Source organism: Austrofundulus limnaeus, unplaced genomic scaffold (assembly GCF_001266775.1).
Source record: "Austrofundulus limnaeus strain Quisiro unplaced genomic scaffold, Austrofundulus_limnaeus-1.0 Scaffold72, whole genome shotgun sequence".
Taxonomy (NCBI): domain Eukaryota; kingdom Metazoa; phylum Chordata; class Actinopteri; order Cyprinodontiformes; family Rivulidae; genus Austrofundulus; species Austrofundulus limnaeus.
In genome coordinates, this window is record NW_013952474.1 from 558,832 (window position 1) to 575,766 (window position 16,935).

Below are 16,935 nucleotides of genomic sequence, written 5' to 3' on the forward strand. Positions count from 1 at the left end.
GCTACGTGCTGGTATAACATACCTTGGGTCCAGCGTATTGACCATGAACCTAAACCCCTCACCATCGACTAAAATATATGGACGTAAATCCTTGGTGATATAGCAGGTGATGGAGTGGGAAATCTTCACAGATCTTGGAGAATTAGCTGGAAGTTTGTTGCATTGCTCCAGAGTACGTTGGTCGGCTGCTTTTGGATGCATTTGGACGTCTTTTATCTCGGGGTGATGTYRCGCCAAATGCRTATTTCCAAAGTATTTCAATTTCATTTTGCACTGCYTGCAGATAATTATGCTCATGTCGAGCTCTTTTTCCCCCGGGGCATTGTAGAAACCAAAGTGTGTCCAAACACTGGCTTTTAGCGACGACGGAGTGGGTTGAATCAAGCTCTCCTCCTGCTCCATGCTAACAGACTCCATTAAGCAAGGGAGCTGGCTAACTAGCTTAGCGCCGCTAGTAGAGATGCCGCCTTCTATGGTGGCTGCAAGGGTAGCGTAATCTACAGTACAGATTACGTTATCTTTCAGATTTGACACACTTTAAACACATTTTAAAATCAATTTGTGGAAGTTTAGAATCGATTCAGAATCGCCATAACTATGAATCTCGATCCTTTTAAGAATTTTTTTTTTTCCAACACCCCTAGGGGTAGGGGTAACTCTCAAATGGGATTTGATATTTTACTAAAGCCTCAAATTGGCACTCTAAAAAAATCTGTTTTTGACTGAAAAAAGAATCAGTCACCACAGATCCGGACGCCCCTTGCATTTTCGGCCCGACATGACCACGTTGGAGGTGTCAATATCTGGTTACAGGCTGGATTTACACCAGAAAGGTGGTGAAGCTGCAGCTTGACCAGCTTCTCTAAAGGGCCTAATGAATAATTAAGAAGCGGGGCTTATATGAAGAAGTCCATTAAGATGCAGAGTTACACTCGTCTCCATAGAAGCAGGGTCGTATTATCAGAATCGTATTTCTTTTATAGACCAACAAAATAGTTTGTGATGTTATCAGACATCCTTTGTCATTAATTGAACAATGAATTGAGGATTTTTATGAGCAAWTTCGAAAGCGGAAAAAATGTAGGGACATCCTTTTGTGATCTGAGCCTTGATAGAAGGTAGGTCACACAGCAGGACCCCAAACAAGACGATCCACCAAGAAACGCTTACAGAGGCATTGATTTATTGGTTTAAAAGTCAAAGTTTCTAAAGTCACCCATGTATGTGTGGAAATTAGCCATCATGCCTTCTTTGAACTGAGMTTTAGAATTTATTAGAAATTACTAAAATAAGATTTCCATAATTCTTATTTGCATCAGACATAAGTCGAGCATCCATCAGTTATTGTCATTACATAAATAAACCCAGTATTACAACCATCTGTCAATTTTTTAAATACATATATTTTCCTGCATTAAACAGAGCCAAAATGTATAATTCAATTAATGACACTTCAAACATCTTCCTTACAGTAAAAGCAGACATTCTAATGTGAAACAATATTAAAAACAGAAATCTGTTTTATTTAGACAGGTAATCTCATTTACAAGAGAGACCTGTAATGTAGAAATGACTCATCATGCCTCCTATTTACAGTAACTCAAATAACATCTCTAACTTAACAGGTTTTATTAAATACGATGCAGAAAAAAAGTATAAAAATTTTACCTGGTTAAACATTTGGAACAATTTTACACCAAAGGAGCTTTGTTAACATAGCTCTTCTATGTAACAGGATCACTACTCTGATGAAAAACTTGCATCATTTACGCTTTATTAATCAACTGGGGTGGCCAATCAGGTTCCAGGTTCCCTGGGGTCTCCCTTTTGTCTCCACCCTTGCTTTTATATAGGGATACTTTCAAAGGTGATCAATAATTGATGGCCGTGACTAAATCTGAGACATATTTCCACTTTTCGTGCTCATTCACCGAGCTCTTAGTGTTTCTTTTTCTGTTTGGTGGTGCTTTTGTCTCTTTTAGACTACGCAAATTCACTTTGACATGCTTGAACATTTCCTAAAATACTTTTAAAAGGAAGTTATTTCTAGCTTCCACCACAGAAATGGATGTGGGGTGGGGGGGGGTAATAAAAAAACACATTTTCCATCGGCCAGCCATCAGGACTGGTGGTGGTGTTTATCAAAGATCTTTTCTACATTTTGATCAGTCCTGTAGGTTTTGGTTAACCTAACTAGGTTATTCTGACCTGACCTCTTGGCCAGGTCACCCCTGGAATAGAGATATTGATCTCAATGGGTTTTTTCTGGTTGAATAAAGGTGATTGATTTTGAGGGGTAGAAAATATGAAAAGTACTCTACAGACGAATGTAGTCATGGATGGCTTAAATGGTCTTGAATTAACTCGGTTTGAGTCTAATAATGAGCTTTGTATCRTTTTTCTGAATGTCCCCCAGAAATTATAGATGTTTGGGTCAAAATGTCTGCTAACAGATGCTGCATCGTATTAGAAAAACAGCACATTTTCTGATATGGTTATTGAATATTACAATGATGATGTTGTTTGCAATAACCTGCAATAGCACTAACCTTTCAACTATATTCTTTGAAATGGGCTTAATATGATAGTGGCAGTACATCAGATAGTCAAAATTTTTACTTTTGTGCCAGACAGCTATGTTATGTGGTGAAACCTTTAACAMCTTTTTAAAAATTTGAAACTAGTGTAAATATTGTTTGATGCCATGCCGATCAGGTATTACATAACARACTATATTTGTGTTTTCATAACTCTGGCTGGTTTCCTCGGAAAAGGTGATGGTTACAAATTAAAATGTTCTTTCCATGTTTGTTAGTGGTTAGTTGTAGTGGAAAAGTAAATATTTGTGTTGTTTCAGAGGATGTATCGGTGGTATAGCTGTTTAAACAAGTTGTCACAACATGTCACTTGACAGCACTTATTGAGTACAAATTGTATATTTTTTTACTTATTGCTTCACCACAYATTTTCAAGAGTTTAAAAGTCCGCCAACAACTAACTCATCAGCCCTGTTAGATCATAAAAACATGCTTAAATTAAAACGTAATGTTCATRATCAATATTAAATTGCGTACACAGTAAAATACCATTTCTGGAGAAAATTTTAAGGAGTTTTGACCAAAATTCCAGAATTAGTTTTACACCAAGGTGTCCAATCCTAGTCTTAGAGAGTACTACCCTGTAGGTTTTATAGGTTCTCTATTCAAACTCACATGTTTTGAATAAATGGGCAATTAACAGGCTTCTGCAGAATTTGAGGAGGTAATTTAGTCACTGAATCAGGTGCACTGGTGCACGGAAACGAGGAAAACTGGACTGGACACCATCGGTAAAACCAAGCTGATAAATTGCTGACATTTTAATGTATTAAATGTGGAAAAGAGTGGAAAAGAACCACAATTCAAAGAAATATTAACTCTGCTATAAAGGGCTCATTCCTGCCACTCCCTGTTAGCATTCAGGTGAGTGCAGGCAGAAAAGCAAACTGAAAATTAAACCTAAAACTAGGGCTGCACCGATTAGTTGAAATAATCGATGACGTCGATTATGTAAATTTGTCGACGCAGATTTTTTATTATGATTCGCTGTATTACATAACCACCACGTGAATGTTCATGCAATTCCATTTCGGTACCTAAATGCATCATTGCGACCGTATTGGCATAAGAGTGGTAAGTTTTCCATGCGTGTCCTGAAGCAGCATCGCGCAAGAGCGTAATGACGTCAGCAGCCGCTGCTTCAGTTCAGTCTGTAGCTTGAAAACAAGCCTCGCAGCTCCTGGAGTAAAATTTACCAAACAGACCGCCTCTGAATTATCTGGTGGATCAATTATCTTGTGAACACGATGTTCGCTTGCTCAAAGTAAATAAAGTACCGCCACTTTCTTTGTCATCCACCATTAAACAGAGACCGGTGTTAGGTCGAGCCACGTTCCCCCATCAGACGGTTCCCCCATCAGACGGTTCCCCCATCAGACGGTTCCCCAGTGTCTCAAACAACAGAGGCGCTTCCCGACACACGTCTGACCTAAAGAGCACAAGCAGCCAGCAAGTGTTGGACGTGTTTTGGATGTTCAAAACGTAACTTAAATACCTTTTATTTATTTTAACTGCATCCTCTTTTGTTTATTTGATTTAAACTTATTTGACTTCCATGGACCTCCATCACACATTTTTTCTAGTGGGGAAATGACATCAATAGAAATATGTGGAGCTGGATATTAATTTGTGTAATAAGACAAAACAGTCTTGTTGTTTTCAACAGTTTTCACCTTAAAGAAATAAGTTACACAACTGATGTTACAATACAAAGAGTTGGATGTTGTCTAATGTCTAAATGTTTATTATATGTTTGTTATAGGTTTTCCAGAGAATGACTTGAATTTTGCATGATTTAGTTGATTTGTTAGATTGTTAACATCTTGTACTATATTTCTTTTAGTTGAATTTTAAATGCTTTGGTTGAGATTTTATGCTGATGTTAAATCTTTTAAGCTTTTTTTGTTAAAGAATTGACTCTAAGAGTGCATATTTTGTGTCCATGAAAAAACTATTACAGAAAATATTACAATATTAATGAACTGTTCTTGTTAATATGATGAAAACATTTTAAATATCCAGTGCACTCACATCAGAATAACTTATAGATTTGTTGTTAGAATAATCGATTAATTGAAAAAATAATCGTTGGATTAATCRATTAGAAAATAATYGTTTGGTACAGCACTACCTAAAACAAAGAGTTGCTGTGTGAAAATTCCTATTTGAAAAATCTGTTTAAATTTGTAGATGCACTCGGACACATCATCAGTGACAGTACCTGGTGTCATAAGTGGGTTTCAGGTCTTTCAACATCAGACCCCCTCTTGAGTGATCAGTTGTGTTAACCCACTGCCTGTCCCACATGATCCTCAACAATCTTGAGGCTTTCCTTTCAACATTCAAAGTCCTGATTACGGCTTTTCTTATTTTTTACGTTCTCCTGAAAAACACTGTAGGCTCTGCATTGCATATGTTCCACAAAGCCCGTCTTCCATCCTCTTCTCAGAGGACATTGTTGACTCTAGCATAACCACTGGCTAATCTGTTCTGAGGCTGGTCTGGTCTTGAAATCTGAGTCGTTTGTCCAGGTCCACCCTTATTTTACGATCACGTATTGCTCCCATGGAACCTAGATTGGCAATTTTATTAGTGACTATTACTTTCATGTAAGTGGGGCACATTTATTTTCATCCCTTTGGGTGTGTATTGGTTTTGTTTTCCAAAACTGTAGCGGTGAGAACAGACAGACTACATACAGATACAGGTGCATCAGTAAGATTCGTTCCATGTATTGCTGCCACGGCTGTTGCCTRTCAGGACAGAATTACATAACTTCAGCCACAGTTAGGAGGTCGYATTTCAAACGTTCTTTTATCTGATCAGTTCTGCGGTTTTAGCTGTGCTTTAAAAAAAAAAGAACAATAGAGTCTCAGTTTCTTATCTTTTGTCCTGAACAACCCAAATCCCTTTGCAGCAGGTTAAGAACAGCGCTAGTTTTCCCGGGTTTGAATGATTCARTTGTTGCCGTCTCCGCCGCCTCCCGAGCCCGCGGACAAATCTGTATCCGCCGCTTCTCCCCAGGGCCCAACRAAACAACCTTTCTGCAGATCGTTACGTTATCGTCTCGGGTTGCAGAAGACTTGACGCTTTGCAACCTTAGCCGRCCATCGTTGCAGAGTGTTGCTTGGTTGTTGTTGGTGAAAGATGCTGGGCTCCCTGCCAAAWACATTATGAACCAAAAACCAGAAAGTGGAAACGTGCACAATTCACTGCTGTTAGGGCGACTCCTGGGGTCACAGCTTGTCATTGGAAACCTTTCTGACAAAGGTGGTGTCTTTTTGTGATCAGTTACATAGTTAATGACAAAGATTCAGCCAATCTGACTACATAAAAGGGTCAGGTCCCATTGAGTGTGTGTATTTGGGTTGAAGAGCAGTAAATATGACATACTTTGACGTTATCAGTCCTGCAGAAGCCGAGTGCTGCTGTTAAAAACTGTTTTTTATGAATCAACATTCAGAGACTTTTTGTTTAATATAGTTTTTTGTTTGTGTTTTAACCCACTGCAGCATTCCAGCCCCGTTGAAAGGAATCATCTCCAACCTGTTTATAAATCGTAGGTGGGGTCTGAGGTAGAAGGAACTGCTTGTGTGGCTTCCTTTTTTTGTTGTTTCTTGGAAGAAGCGCTTGTTGTTTTTCATGCACCATGGCGTTGGTGACGTAAGCGTCTTTGCTGCTGTACAAACGGGTGGAAAAAACAACCAAGAAAACAGAGCGTGGTGTTGCATTACAGGCAGGGGAGAGAGTCCTGGCCTGGATGGATCCACTTTGAAGGAGCATAAAGAAAGATGCCGTTCAAATCACCACACTCTGTTCACAGCTACAACTGAATTAAATGAGGACGTATCCAATCTTTAGCTGTTTTAGGCTCAATTTATTTTCCCGTCGTCATTTTGTGCTCGAAGCCACGAGGCGGTTTTTTATTCAGCTTAGCACAGATTGCCCAGAGGGTGCCGGTTATGACTTGTTGAGCAATTTAAACGGCTTCAGAAGCGCCGCGGGGCTGCCTCTTTCTGTTGCATCATGAGCTAATTGTCTCTGGCACAGATGAACGCGGCGTTCTGCGGTCTGATCAAGTCTCTTCTCACAGATTTGTGAAGRCTGTTCACACATTAAAAGAGTAAATACAGTGTACTGAGAAAGGCCAATGAACTAGCCGCCTGATATTTATGGTTAAACGATGTTTAGTTTGGTGTTTACCAAACACATGTCTAAATTAAGACCCGTCGTATCTTTCCTTTTCATGCCAGAGATGTAGATAAAGATCTTCTGTTGAGAAATAATGGCTGCTTCAGTCAAACTTTGAAAATAAAGTGTGCACAGTATTGTGACTACTCGTGATCAGTTAGTGCTTAACATAAGTGTTAGAGATGACTCTCAGCTGTTACAATGCAAAAAGGCTCAGTAGCTGTAAAATTGACGTAATTACGGCCATTTTTAGGTCATTTTGTGGCCGTCTTGAATGAGKTTGACTCCAAAAGTTAATCTGTTGTAAATGTCCACCTGATGAATACTTTTTATGAGTTTCATTGATATACATTCTGTGGTTTGAGATATTTTGTTAACGGACACATACCATCACTGGTTAAAACAGACCTTTTAAAAATGAACTGAAAACTCCTGGTTTSCTTTTGTGGTCATCTTGTCTCTACWKCATCCGGTATGTTTAAGAGAAGCTTGTGGTTTTCTCTTTAGAGCTCTAATAAAACACTCCTTTTATGTTGGTCATCTCTAAGGTTTTTAGCTGCACAAGATTTCAATAAACGTCTATTTTCACTGGATTAACTGAGCATAATGAGACTCAAATTGAGATGTTTGACAAGGTCAGACATCATCTTAAACACAGGGTGGTGGAAGGCATGATGGTTTGAACATTAAGTCGACAGGCTGTTTTATTTRGATTCATTATATATTATATGAATCTAAATTATTAGTGCCTAAAATGTGTCTCTATTGCTCTGATTATTTTAAGGTAAAGTTGAGCTAGCCTAGCTTATTAGCCTCCATAGTCTGCAGTAAGCTCGATATGCATCAGCTGCTAGCATGTTAACACCTGTAGCTTGTCACAAGCATTTGCTACAAAACAGAAAGTTAAGAAAGTTAAGGTGAAAGATGACTGCGTTATCTGCTGGTCACCAAATAATAATAATTTCTTTTAAATGAGCATAAAGGTTAATAGGACTCTTTCCCTGACCTAAATGACAAGCTAACAGCTAGCCCCAGCGAAGAGCTAACGACTAGCCCCAGTAACAATATTATAAACTATGAGTTTTGAGCTAACGACTATCCCTAACTATTCTTAGAGCGGACCTATTGGCTGGCCCTGGTGACGAGCTAATGAGTAGCCCCTTTCACGAGCTAACGACTAACCATATTGACAAGCTAACGATTAGCCTCACTGGGACCAGAACTTAAGTGGATAGCGGCCATCTTAAAACCCCTCYAGTCTTTACATTTTCATAAAGATTAATTTAGATGCTGTTTTCTTTAATATCTTCATCACATTCCCATCACACCGTCTGAAATGAAGCAAGGTTAATTATTTCCAATTCTTTCTGCCAAAACTGTTTCTACAAACGACTGCATCRGTTTCACGCACATTATTTGGTATTTAATTTAGGACCTGATAAAGACAAAATTAAAATCTTTTAATAACGCATTAAAAATGTTAGACATGTTGCTTAATTGCAGCCATGTCTGACTTTGAAGAAAACATTTTTAACATTATTTTAAGCTGTTAAASTCTGCACTTGTATCACCCACTGACCTATTTTTTTCAACTAATGATCCAACAGAATATTTAGTAATTAGGATAATTGATATACAAACCACTGGCTCTGCAGTGAAGCTCGTCTAATTGCCTCACCTTTTACCTCCTGCAGATTTGTTTAATGAGAATAAATAAGTGCGGGACTCTTGCAGTGGAACTAATAAAGGTGGTTTTGATTCTGTAGCAAGATAACGTTCTGCAGAAACTCCCAGCTGGAGCTGAGGGCGTCGTTACGATTCTGTCCGTGCTCTGACTTGTCGCAGAGGAAGATGAATTGTAGCCCATCTAAATGTTTGTATTTTGAGGGGGCAGWACTCCTCCTCCCTGTATAATTTTCATGCAACCACATCAGTCATTACCATCACACCGTCTGGGCTGAACAGAGCTGGTTTTCCTTCTTCTACTTCTGCTCTGTGCTCATCCATCCACAACTTGTTCCTCTTTTTTTCTGAGGTTTATTCAAACAAATGCTGTGTCAAACAACACGCTGCTTTGTTTTAGGTCTTTGGCTGTGAGTTGAACACATCTCACTTTATTTATTCACCAGAATAAATAGTTATTTTAACAATCCRTATTCAAGATGGCTGCCACAGCCACCTCAGTCGGAAGAGGAATCAGTTGAGGTTGTTTGTCCGGTAAGGGTTCCCCCTAAATGTCTCCTTTGGGAGGTGATCCAGGCATCTCCATCTTGGGAGAAGTCTTAGGACACGTTATAGAGACTCAGCTGGTCTAGGAACACCTTAAAGCAGGGCTATTCAACTGGCGGCCCRCGGGCCACATCCGGCCCGTGAGTGACCAAAGTTCGGCCCTCCAATTGGTTCATCTCTTAAGCCCAAACTTTCGGTTTTCTACTTTAATTACTCTTAAGTTCTTTTAGTTAAACGTTGACATGTTTGGTGTCTACAGAAACGTCAGAACCTTGGCTAGAAGCTGGTAAAAACCATTTCTATGAACACTCAAGACAGTTAAATTTACAAGCAGTTGAAGATAAAACTATGAAAGTGAAAATAAAATTGGTTTAAAAATTTGGCAAGTCAGAGATATCAAAATATTATTTGTGTCAAATAGGAGGCATAATGTGCTCTATTTGTTTTTGATAATGTTTAATTATCACTACTTTTATAGGGTTGTATTCATGATTAAATGCAGCAAAATAAACAAATTCAAAGGTAACAGTTCTTTGTAATACTTGGTTTATTGACATAATAACTTTAATTGCTGGATGTTCGGCCCCTCAGCTGTTGACCTGCAGTAACTGTGGCCCCTGGASCAATTTAGTTGAATAGTCCTGCCTTWAAGTTCTCATAGAAGAGGGCTCCAAGATGTCGGAACCTCTCTGATGAACCTGCTTCCCCCGAGACCCGACTTTGGAACAAGAAAATGACGGATGCTGCAGCAGTCTTAGAATGACAAAAATAGCTATAATTCACTCAATTCTATAGATGATGAGCTGAAGATTGATGTGGTAGCTGAGAGTCACTCAACTCAAATTACATCAAAATTTCTAGTTTGACTTTTCACAGAGGGAAGTCTGCCGTCCTCGGCGGCAGTTCTAGGGGGTGGACACTATAAAAATAAATAAATAAATAAATAAATAAGGACATTCCATCCTTTTTGTAGGCAAGTTAGTACATTATACAAAGCTGAAACACCAACCCTGTCACATTTAGTTAAGAGTTAACACCGACACACATCGGGTTTTTAAAATGGGTTTCAACTACAGATACATGAAATGATTGACCTCTACTTTGTAACGATTTTCACATCGATCAGCTCRAATTGCTGACTTGTTGGGCAAATCCTAAAAATCCAATTTTTATCACTGAGAAATCCGACAAATTTTTGGTCTTTGAATGCAGTATTGGCAGGTAAGAGGTTTTCAAAAATCAGATATCTGTATTAGTGCTGGGTGGTATACCGTTTTGTACCGAAAACCGGTTTTTATTTTTGTTATGATAAGAAATTTCTGAATACCGGTTTAAATAGCCTGAACATGTGCAGAATGTTTTGTCGCGGCCGCCAGTGAACTGTTTCCTGGGGGGCACGTTGCCTCGCAGCACCGCTAGGCGCATTAGCATGCTAACGTTAGTGCTGGAGCCAACTGGTGGCGGGTGGTGTTTCAGCTGCTTATATTGACTGACGTTAAAAAAAATCCTGTTTTCACCATCGTTGTATAAAGTAAACAACTCTTCAGTGACGTGCACGGTTAGATTTAACGCGTTACGTTATAATGGAGACGTTATTGCATGGAGACTCTAGCGTGCTTCTATTGTGAAAAGKGGGGAGTAGTTTTGTAGTGTAGCGGAGTTGACTGKTGTGCAAGGTGAGTCATYCTTTTAACTTTTATTAACACGCGATAGACCTGAAAATGATTTTTTTCTCAAACCTTYATGATCGGACCTAAGTGCATGATTACTGTCTACAACCAGGCRAAGTAGAAAAAAACGTACAAGAGGAGGGAAACAGTGRTACAGAGATACAGTAAAAGAAAAAAGTCAATAAGCAAAGTTTGTGCATTTCATTATTAGCTGAGCTGTRAGGAAAAAAATGCCGTCAAATACCRTGAAACCGGTGTAATTGTTGAAAATACTGTGATATAAAATTTGGGTCATACCGCCCAATTCTAATCTGTATCGATCCACAAAACCAGAATGATGYCTTTTTTGTTTCAACAGACACGCAGCTAACTACTCGTGCTTTTTAACATCTGCGGTGCAAGTTTTGTCAGTCCTGAGAGTTTCCACATCTCAAATGGACAAATCCAATTTATATATAAAAAAACAGAAGGTATTCTTTTGGACATAAATATTTATTTTATGTCCTTTTAAAAAAAATAGCTGAGGTTAGTCTTTGAACTGAGTCAGCGTTTAATTTTGGCACCTCGTAAAAAAGAGAGAACACCTGTTTTGTTCATTTAACAGTCCGGATGGACCTGTTAAATGCAGCGTTTTATGCAATCTGTGTGATTCATATTCATTCATAAATAACCTGAATGTATAAAATTAGGTTTAAAGGTTAACTCGTCTTGCGACAGTGAACTCTGGTCCCTCTGGAACCTTAYGCCCCACCCTTTCCTCCTCAAGAAAACTCATTCATCTGCTTTTGTATTAATCATTCACAGTTCATGTGGAATTTGATCCTCGCTCATTATCTGTGCTAACGCCCCAACTCTCCTTCCTCTCTCCTTCAGTGGGATGCAGCAGGCCAGCCTGAGCCCTTGGAGAGGTTCCTGAGCCTCCGAAATGGGTCAGACGAAAATCGAGCCGGTGAGGAGATTCGGTGCGGTTCATACACCGACCCCTGGAAACGGCAGCAGCTAACCGACCGAGCCATGTGTCCCCTGATCTCCTGATCCACTCTTTTTTTTCCTGACTCCTGCACTCAAATCAAGACTCGCAGCAGCTCCTCCGCCTCAGTAAACCCAGCATGGCRTCCCCCTTCATGTGGAAGCTGTCGTCACAGAAGCTCGGCTTCTTCCTGGTCAGCTTCGGCTTCATCTGGGGCATGATGCTGCTACACTTCACCATCCAGCAGCGGGCCAGCCACGAGAACAGTGCGGTGCTGCGACAGCAGATCCTGGATCTCAGTAAGCGCTACATCAAAGCCCTGGCTGAGGAGAATCAAAATGTCATGGATGGGCCGTATGTGGGAACCATGACGGCTTACGGTGAGTCCACGCTTTCAGGAGACGATGTGTAAAGTCAACACGTCTTCAGCCTCTAGTGAAAATATAGAGTTCAGTCGTCCATCAGAACTTTAATGTCCTGTTAAGTTACAATAACAGCTTGATTTGGAAACATAATTAACACTTTTGTCACAGTCTTAGTAGAGATGTACCAATTTAAGTCAAATGTTGCCATCTATTTAAAAAAACCTAAATCATATGTGTATATTATTATTAGCTTTTGTTCAATGAAATATTTAGTACAAATTTGCAAAAGAGAAGATTGTGTTTTGGCTATTTGTTGTTCTGATTCCTAAAGATTGGCATCAACAAACTCAATAATTTAACCTCTCTCTCGTTGTATACACACTTGAAATATTGTGTAACTCCACTACAACAGTCATAAATGTGCCCATTATCAGTTATATTACTGAGCTTTTTCCATTTTACCCATAAGACAAAGCAAATAAATGTTACAAAGTCAAACGGTAGATTGGACCACTTCACAGTTTGGAATGTTGTAGTTTGAGGATTTATTTACTTAAATTTGTGTGGAGAAGTAACGTGCTCTCACCAGACGAGGTTTTACACATGAGATTTAGAATAYTTAAAGTCCCAGAGGGTGTTCTCCCTCTCCCAGCCGTCCCAGTCTGAGTCACAGTGAAATAAATGACTTTATTTCCAAAATAAAACCCCAACAACCCAACACCGACTAAATCGACTTTATCACCCACTTTATCTAGCATTCTTTGCATTTCAGATAGAAGTTGTCAATCAAAAGGTGGATCCTGCATAAATTTTCTTGTTCAAAACTAGCAGAGAAATTTTTAAATCGATCATAATTACACTTTACACCGATTAGCATTTCTTGGAGGCCAACTCCGATCTTTTCACGCCCCTTGCCTGCCACTTCCAGTTTTTCTGTAAAAGCTGTGATTATTGACAGACTTTCTTTGTTGAATCTAGAAAACAGATGAAAGTATAAATAAAAAATTTACATTTTATTTAAATAAGTGTGAAGTAAGAAATGTTAGAAGTCAACGATTATCAGAAAGGTTTTGTTTTTCAAATGAAACCCTAATAAAAATAGATTTTTTCTTTGTAAATCAAATTTGTCAATTTTTTTAAACCTCAAAACACAAAAGTGCATTTACTGTTCAAATCACTGACATTCTTGTGTAAAAAAAAGTCTTATTTATTTTTTGGTAACTTCTGATCATCCTTTTAAAACACCATACAGATACCACAAAATGAAAAATGATGAACTTTCACTCCTCTTCCCTAAGTTAAAGCTGAACATCACAAATTACCCACCTAACAACTGTTCATTCATGAGGCAGCTCATSTATGGTATGTTTACTGATCTGGAAATGTAAATAAAAATCGTATACATACATATACACACAAACACATTTTGTCTGATTGGATGGTCCTCTGTCGAGTTAAAGATTGTCTGATTCCGGTCACTGCTTGGTTCATTCAGTCCCTCTGTCAAATTAAATGTGATTGAACGTTCAGGGATAATCTAAATAATGCCTGGCATATAATAAAATGGCAAGAAAGTTATTTTTTTTAATAAATTTAGTAAAGAATCAAACTAAATGGGCACAATAGGATAATAAAGTAAGAAAAAAAATAAAAATGGGCCCAGCCTGGAAGATTTACCGCTGATACAGCTGCATTAGAGCCTAATACTGTTTTAGTGCCGGTCCAGAAGGCTCGTCGATAATTTATTTGTGCCGTTAATAGACCCATACAACTCGATGGGAAGCTTCATTAGAAACCTGAGATTGGAATTGATTGTTGTCTAATTCTCAGAGAAACAGCAGCGTACAGTAAAGCTCCTGGAGATTAAATTCGCTCTTGCTGAACCTAAGAGAAGATGCAGGAGTATCGAAGGAAACCAGCTACAGGGTTCGATTTTATACGGGACCTGTTTTTAAATTGATCTTCAAGGTACATGCTAATTGTTTGTTTTATTTTTCACTTTTAAAAAGTTATCAGAGATTAGTCTTTCCAGGAAACACTCTCATGTCTGATTTTTGATGATCAAGTTTCTCATTGCTTCAGCGGTCTGCTGACCACTGGTCAGTTTAGCCATAAAAATCCATTTCCAAGCCTCGGTTAGATAGTGCAACAGCAGGACGCTTTGAGCTTCCTGCGTTTGTTTTGATTTGATTTGTAATGACTCAGAGGGGAAAGCGGGGTGTCTTCCTCTAGCTCTCAAACGACCCACAGAATCCATTTCAATTGAGTTTTCTAGACTCCAGAACCTGATTATGGCCAACTTTGATGCTTTGATACATATTTTTACCAAAATATTTATATATTTCTGTCATAGACTAATCATTCAGGTTATGCTGAAATATGAACTTGGTTTTGAGTTAAACGGAGACACACTATTATTATCTTGGACTACAAATATACAACGTTTCTCCCAGTGTATTATATCCCTGGAAGATTGATAAACATAACAGAACCGGCTGCCTTCCCTATCAAAAGTTCTGTTACTTCCAGATGAGTAGCAGAGATTGTGGCTTTGATCTAGCACACACAATGCATCACTCTGCCACGTTCCTTTTCTCCTAACCCTAACTGTCAGATTACCAATTTTTCTGCGGGAAACCCTGACATCTTTAATGCTAATGAAGGGAATTTGTGATCAATAAATGGAAGTCTGAATAATATAGCAGAAAACCAGTTGAATCTCTTCTAAAAACTTTATTCTCGTCTCTGACTCTAATCAGCTCCAGCAGCATACACAGTTAGGCCTCAGAGTAAGAAGGATTTGGCTGCGCTAAGATAGAGACTGCACAGAAACGAGCAAAAAACCTCTGCCCAATAATAAAGATTCAACCTTTAACATATGTCTCTTCCTAGTTACACCCCTGAAGGTGTTACCTTCTGTGTCAGACATTAGAACATAACCAACTTTTGTTTATACGGACAGAACACATCGATAAGTCAGAAAGTATAAAAATACAGTACTGGATCTAACATTTAGTCAGTCAGTCACAAAATTTCCTTCACTAACATTGTTTAATTTCAAGAATTGAAGCAGCAGAAACTGCGAGTCACACTGAAAGACACTCAGGCTGAGTGCTCCACGGCAGCGATAGGCCTCTGCTAGCTTGAATTTGGTCACTCATGCAAGTTGGACACGTGTAAATGCTAACGATGATGCATTAACATTTAATACATTAGAGTTTTTTTAAGGGGTGGACTGTGACGATGTTTTGGCTCTGGCGTCTCCACCTTTGGATATTTGTTGGGGGGGGACACCAACATGTAAAAATTTCAGTGACATCCATGCTGTGATTTCTGCTATGCAATCCAGGAGTTGTGTTCACGGAGTGTTCTCCTTACCTTTCTTCCTCAAGGAGAAACTCATAGAAATGAGAAATTCTACATTGCAGACCAAAAAAGTGGATTGATTGAATTTCCTGTTTAAGTAATGAATAGATTTGGTTTGAAAATCCAGTTCCCAGTCAGTTTCTGTCCACAATTTTTGCTCCAAATCAGACAAATGTGCAGTCCCGTGCACCATGCCAAGCTTCACTGCGCCTTTGCCAATCTGATGTGATGAAAACTGGCGTGTCTAATGCATCATGGCGAGGAGAAGGCAAGGAGGAGGGGATCATTTGTATGTGGCAGACGAGAGGCGATTATCATCTGAGCAGAGCAAACACGAGCCGCTCTTATCGCTTCTGTATGAGGATGAATAAAATATTTAAGCTTGGCTTTGTCACAGATGAAAAGTAGCATCCTCATTAAGTGTTACTTCCTGTTATTTGAGTGCCAGTTAGCTTAACATTTCTGTGTAAATGCCACTGCAATTGCTGCAGGTTAAAGTATCAAGAAAAGAAGGCAGTAAATAAGGCCAGAGAATGCCAGGCTTTAACATTTAGTCATCCTGAAGATTTAGTTTTCTYTATCTCATTACTGTCCAGCCTTTTTATTTCCTGTCTGGTTTACAATATGTACTAAAATAACACAAATACCCATCTGTCTGTCCATTTATTCATCCACTTATTCAACCATCTATCCATCCGTCCATCCATCCATTTATCTATCCATCCGTCCATCCATCCATTTATCTATTCATCCGTCCATTCATCCATCCATTTATCTATCCATCTATCTATCCATCCGTCCATCCATCCGTCCATCCATCCATCCATCCATCCATCCATCCATCCATCCGTCCATCCATCCGTCCATCCATCCATCCATCCATCCATCCATCCATCCATCCATCCATCCATAAATCCATCAGTCATCTTCCTCTTGGTCCAGACTCCAGAGTCAGGTCTCGGGGGCAGCAGCTTGATGAGGGAGGTCCAGACCCCTCTTTCCACAGCCAGACATAGTCTCTCAACTGGGGTTTCTTCCCTGTTGGACATGTCCAGAACACCTCCTTAGGGAGGCGTCCAGGGGTCCTTTTTAATCAGATGACCCACCTCAATTGGTTCCCCTGGAAATGGAGGAGCAGCAACATCTCCTGTTCTCTAAAGAGTTCAGTTCAAAAATCGATAAATAGTTCTGAAATGTTAAAGGTATAGAATTGTAAGAACCCTGTATCTCTGCTAAAGTGAAGCCACTCGTTCTTTTCTCACAGACTTGAAGAAGACCCTGGCAGTTCTGCTGGATAACATCATGCTCAGGCTCGGCAAGCTCGAGTCCAAGGTGGAGAACATTTACAACGGCACGGGAAACAACCTGACCAACGGCACCGGCACCGTCTCGCCAAGCTCTGGAAACCCAGAGAAGGTTAACGTGGCAGGTTTGTGCTGGATGTTTGGTTCTCTTGTTTCTGTTTCATTCAAATCAGCAGGTGTGTGTGTGTGTGTGTGTGTGTGTGTGTGTGTGTGTGTGTGTGTGTGTGTGTGTGTGTGTGTGTG

General features: G+C 39.4%; 1 protein-coding gene across 1 annotated transcript in view; it reads left to right on the plus strand.

Moving 5' to 3' along the window:
* LOC106519129 (alpha-1,6-mannosylglycoprotein 6-beta-N-acetylglucosaminyltransferase A) overlaps positions 1-16,935 on the plus strand; it is a gene marked incomplete at its 3' end in the record, with an annotated part of 61,472 nt that overhangs the window by 840 nt on the left and 43,697 nt on the right. The window contains 2 exon segments of the mRNA XM_014010671.1: positions 11,561-12,037; positions 16,653-16,817. Of these exon segments, the coding sequence (XP_013866125.1) occupies positions 11,797-12,037; positions 16,653-16,817 (406 nt within the window).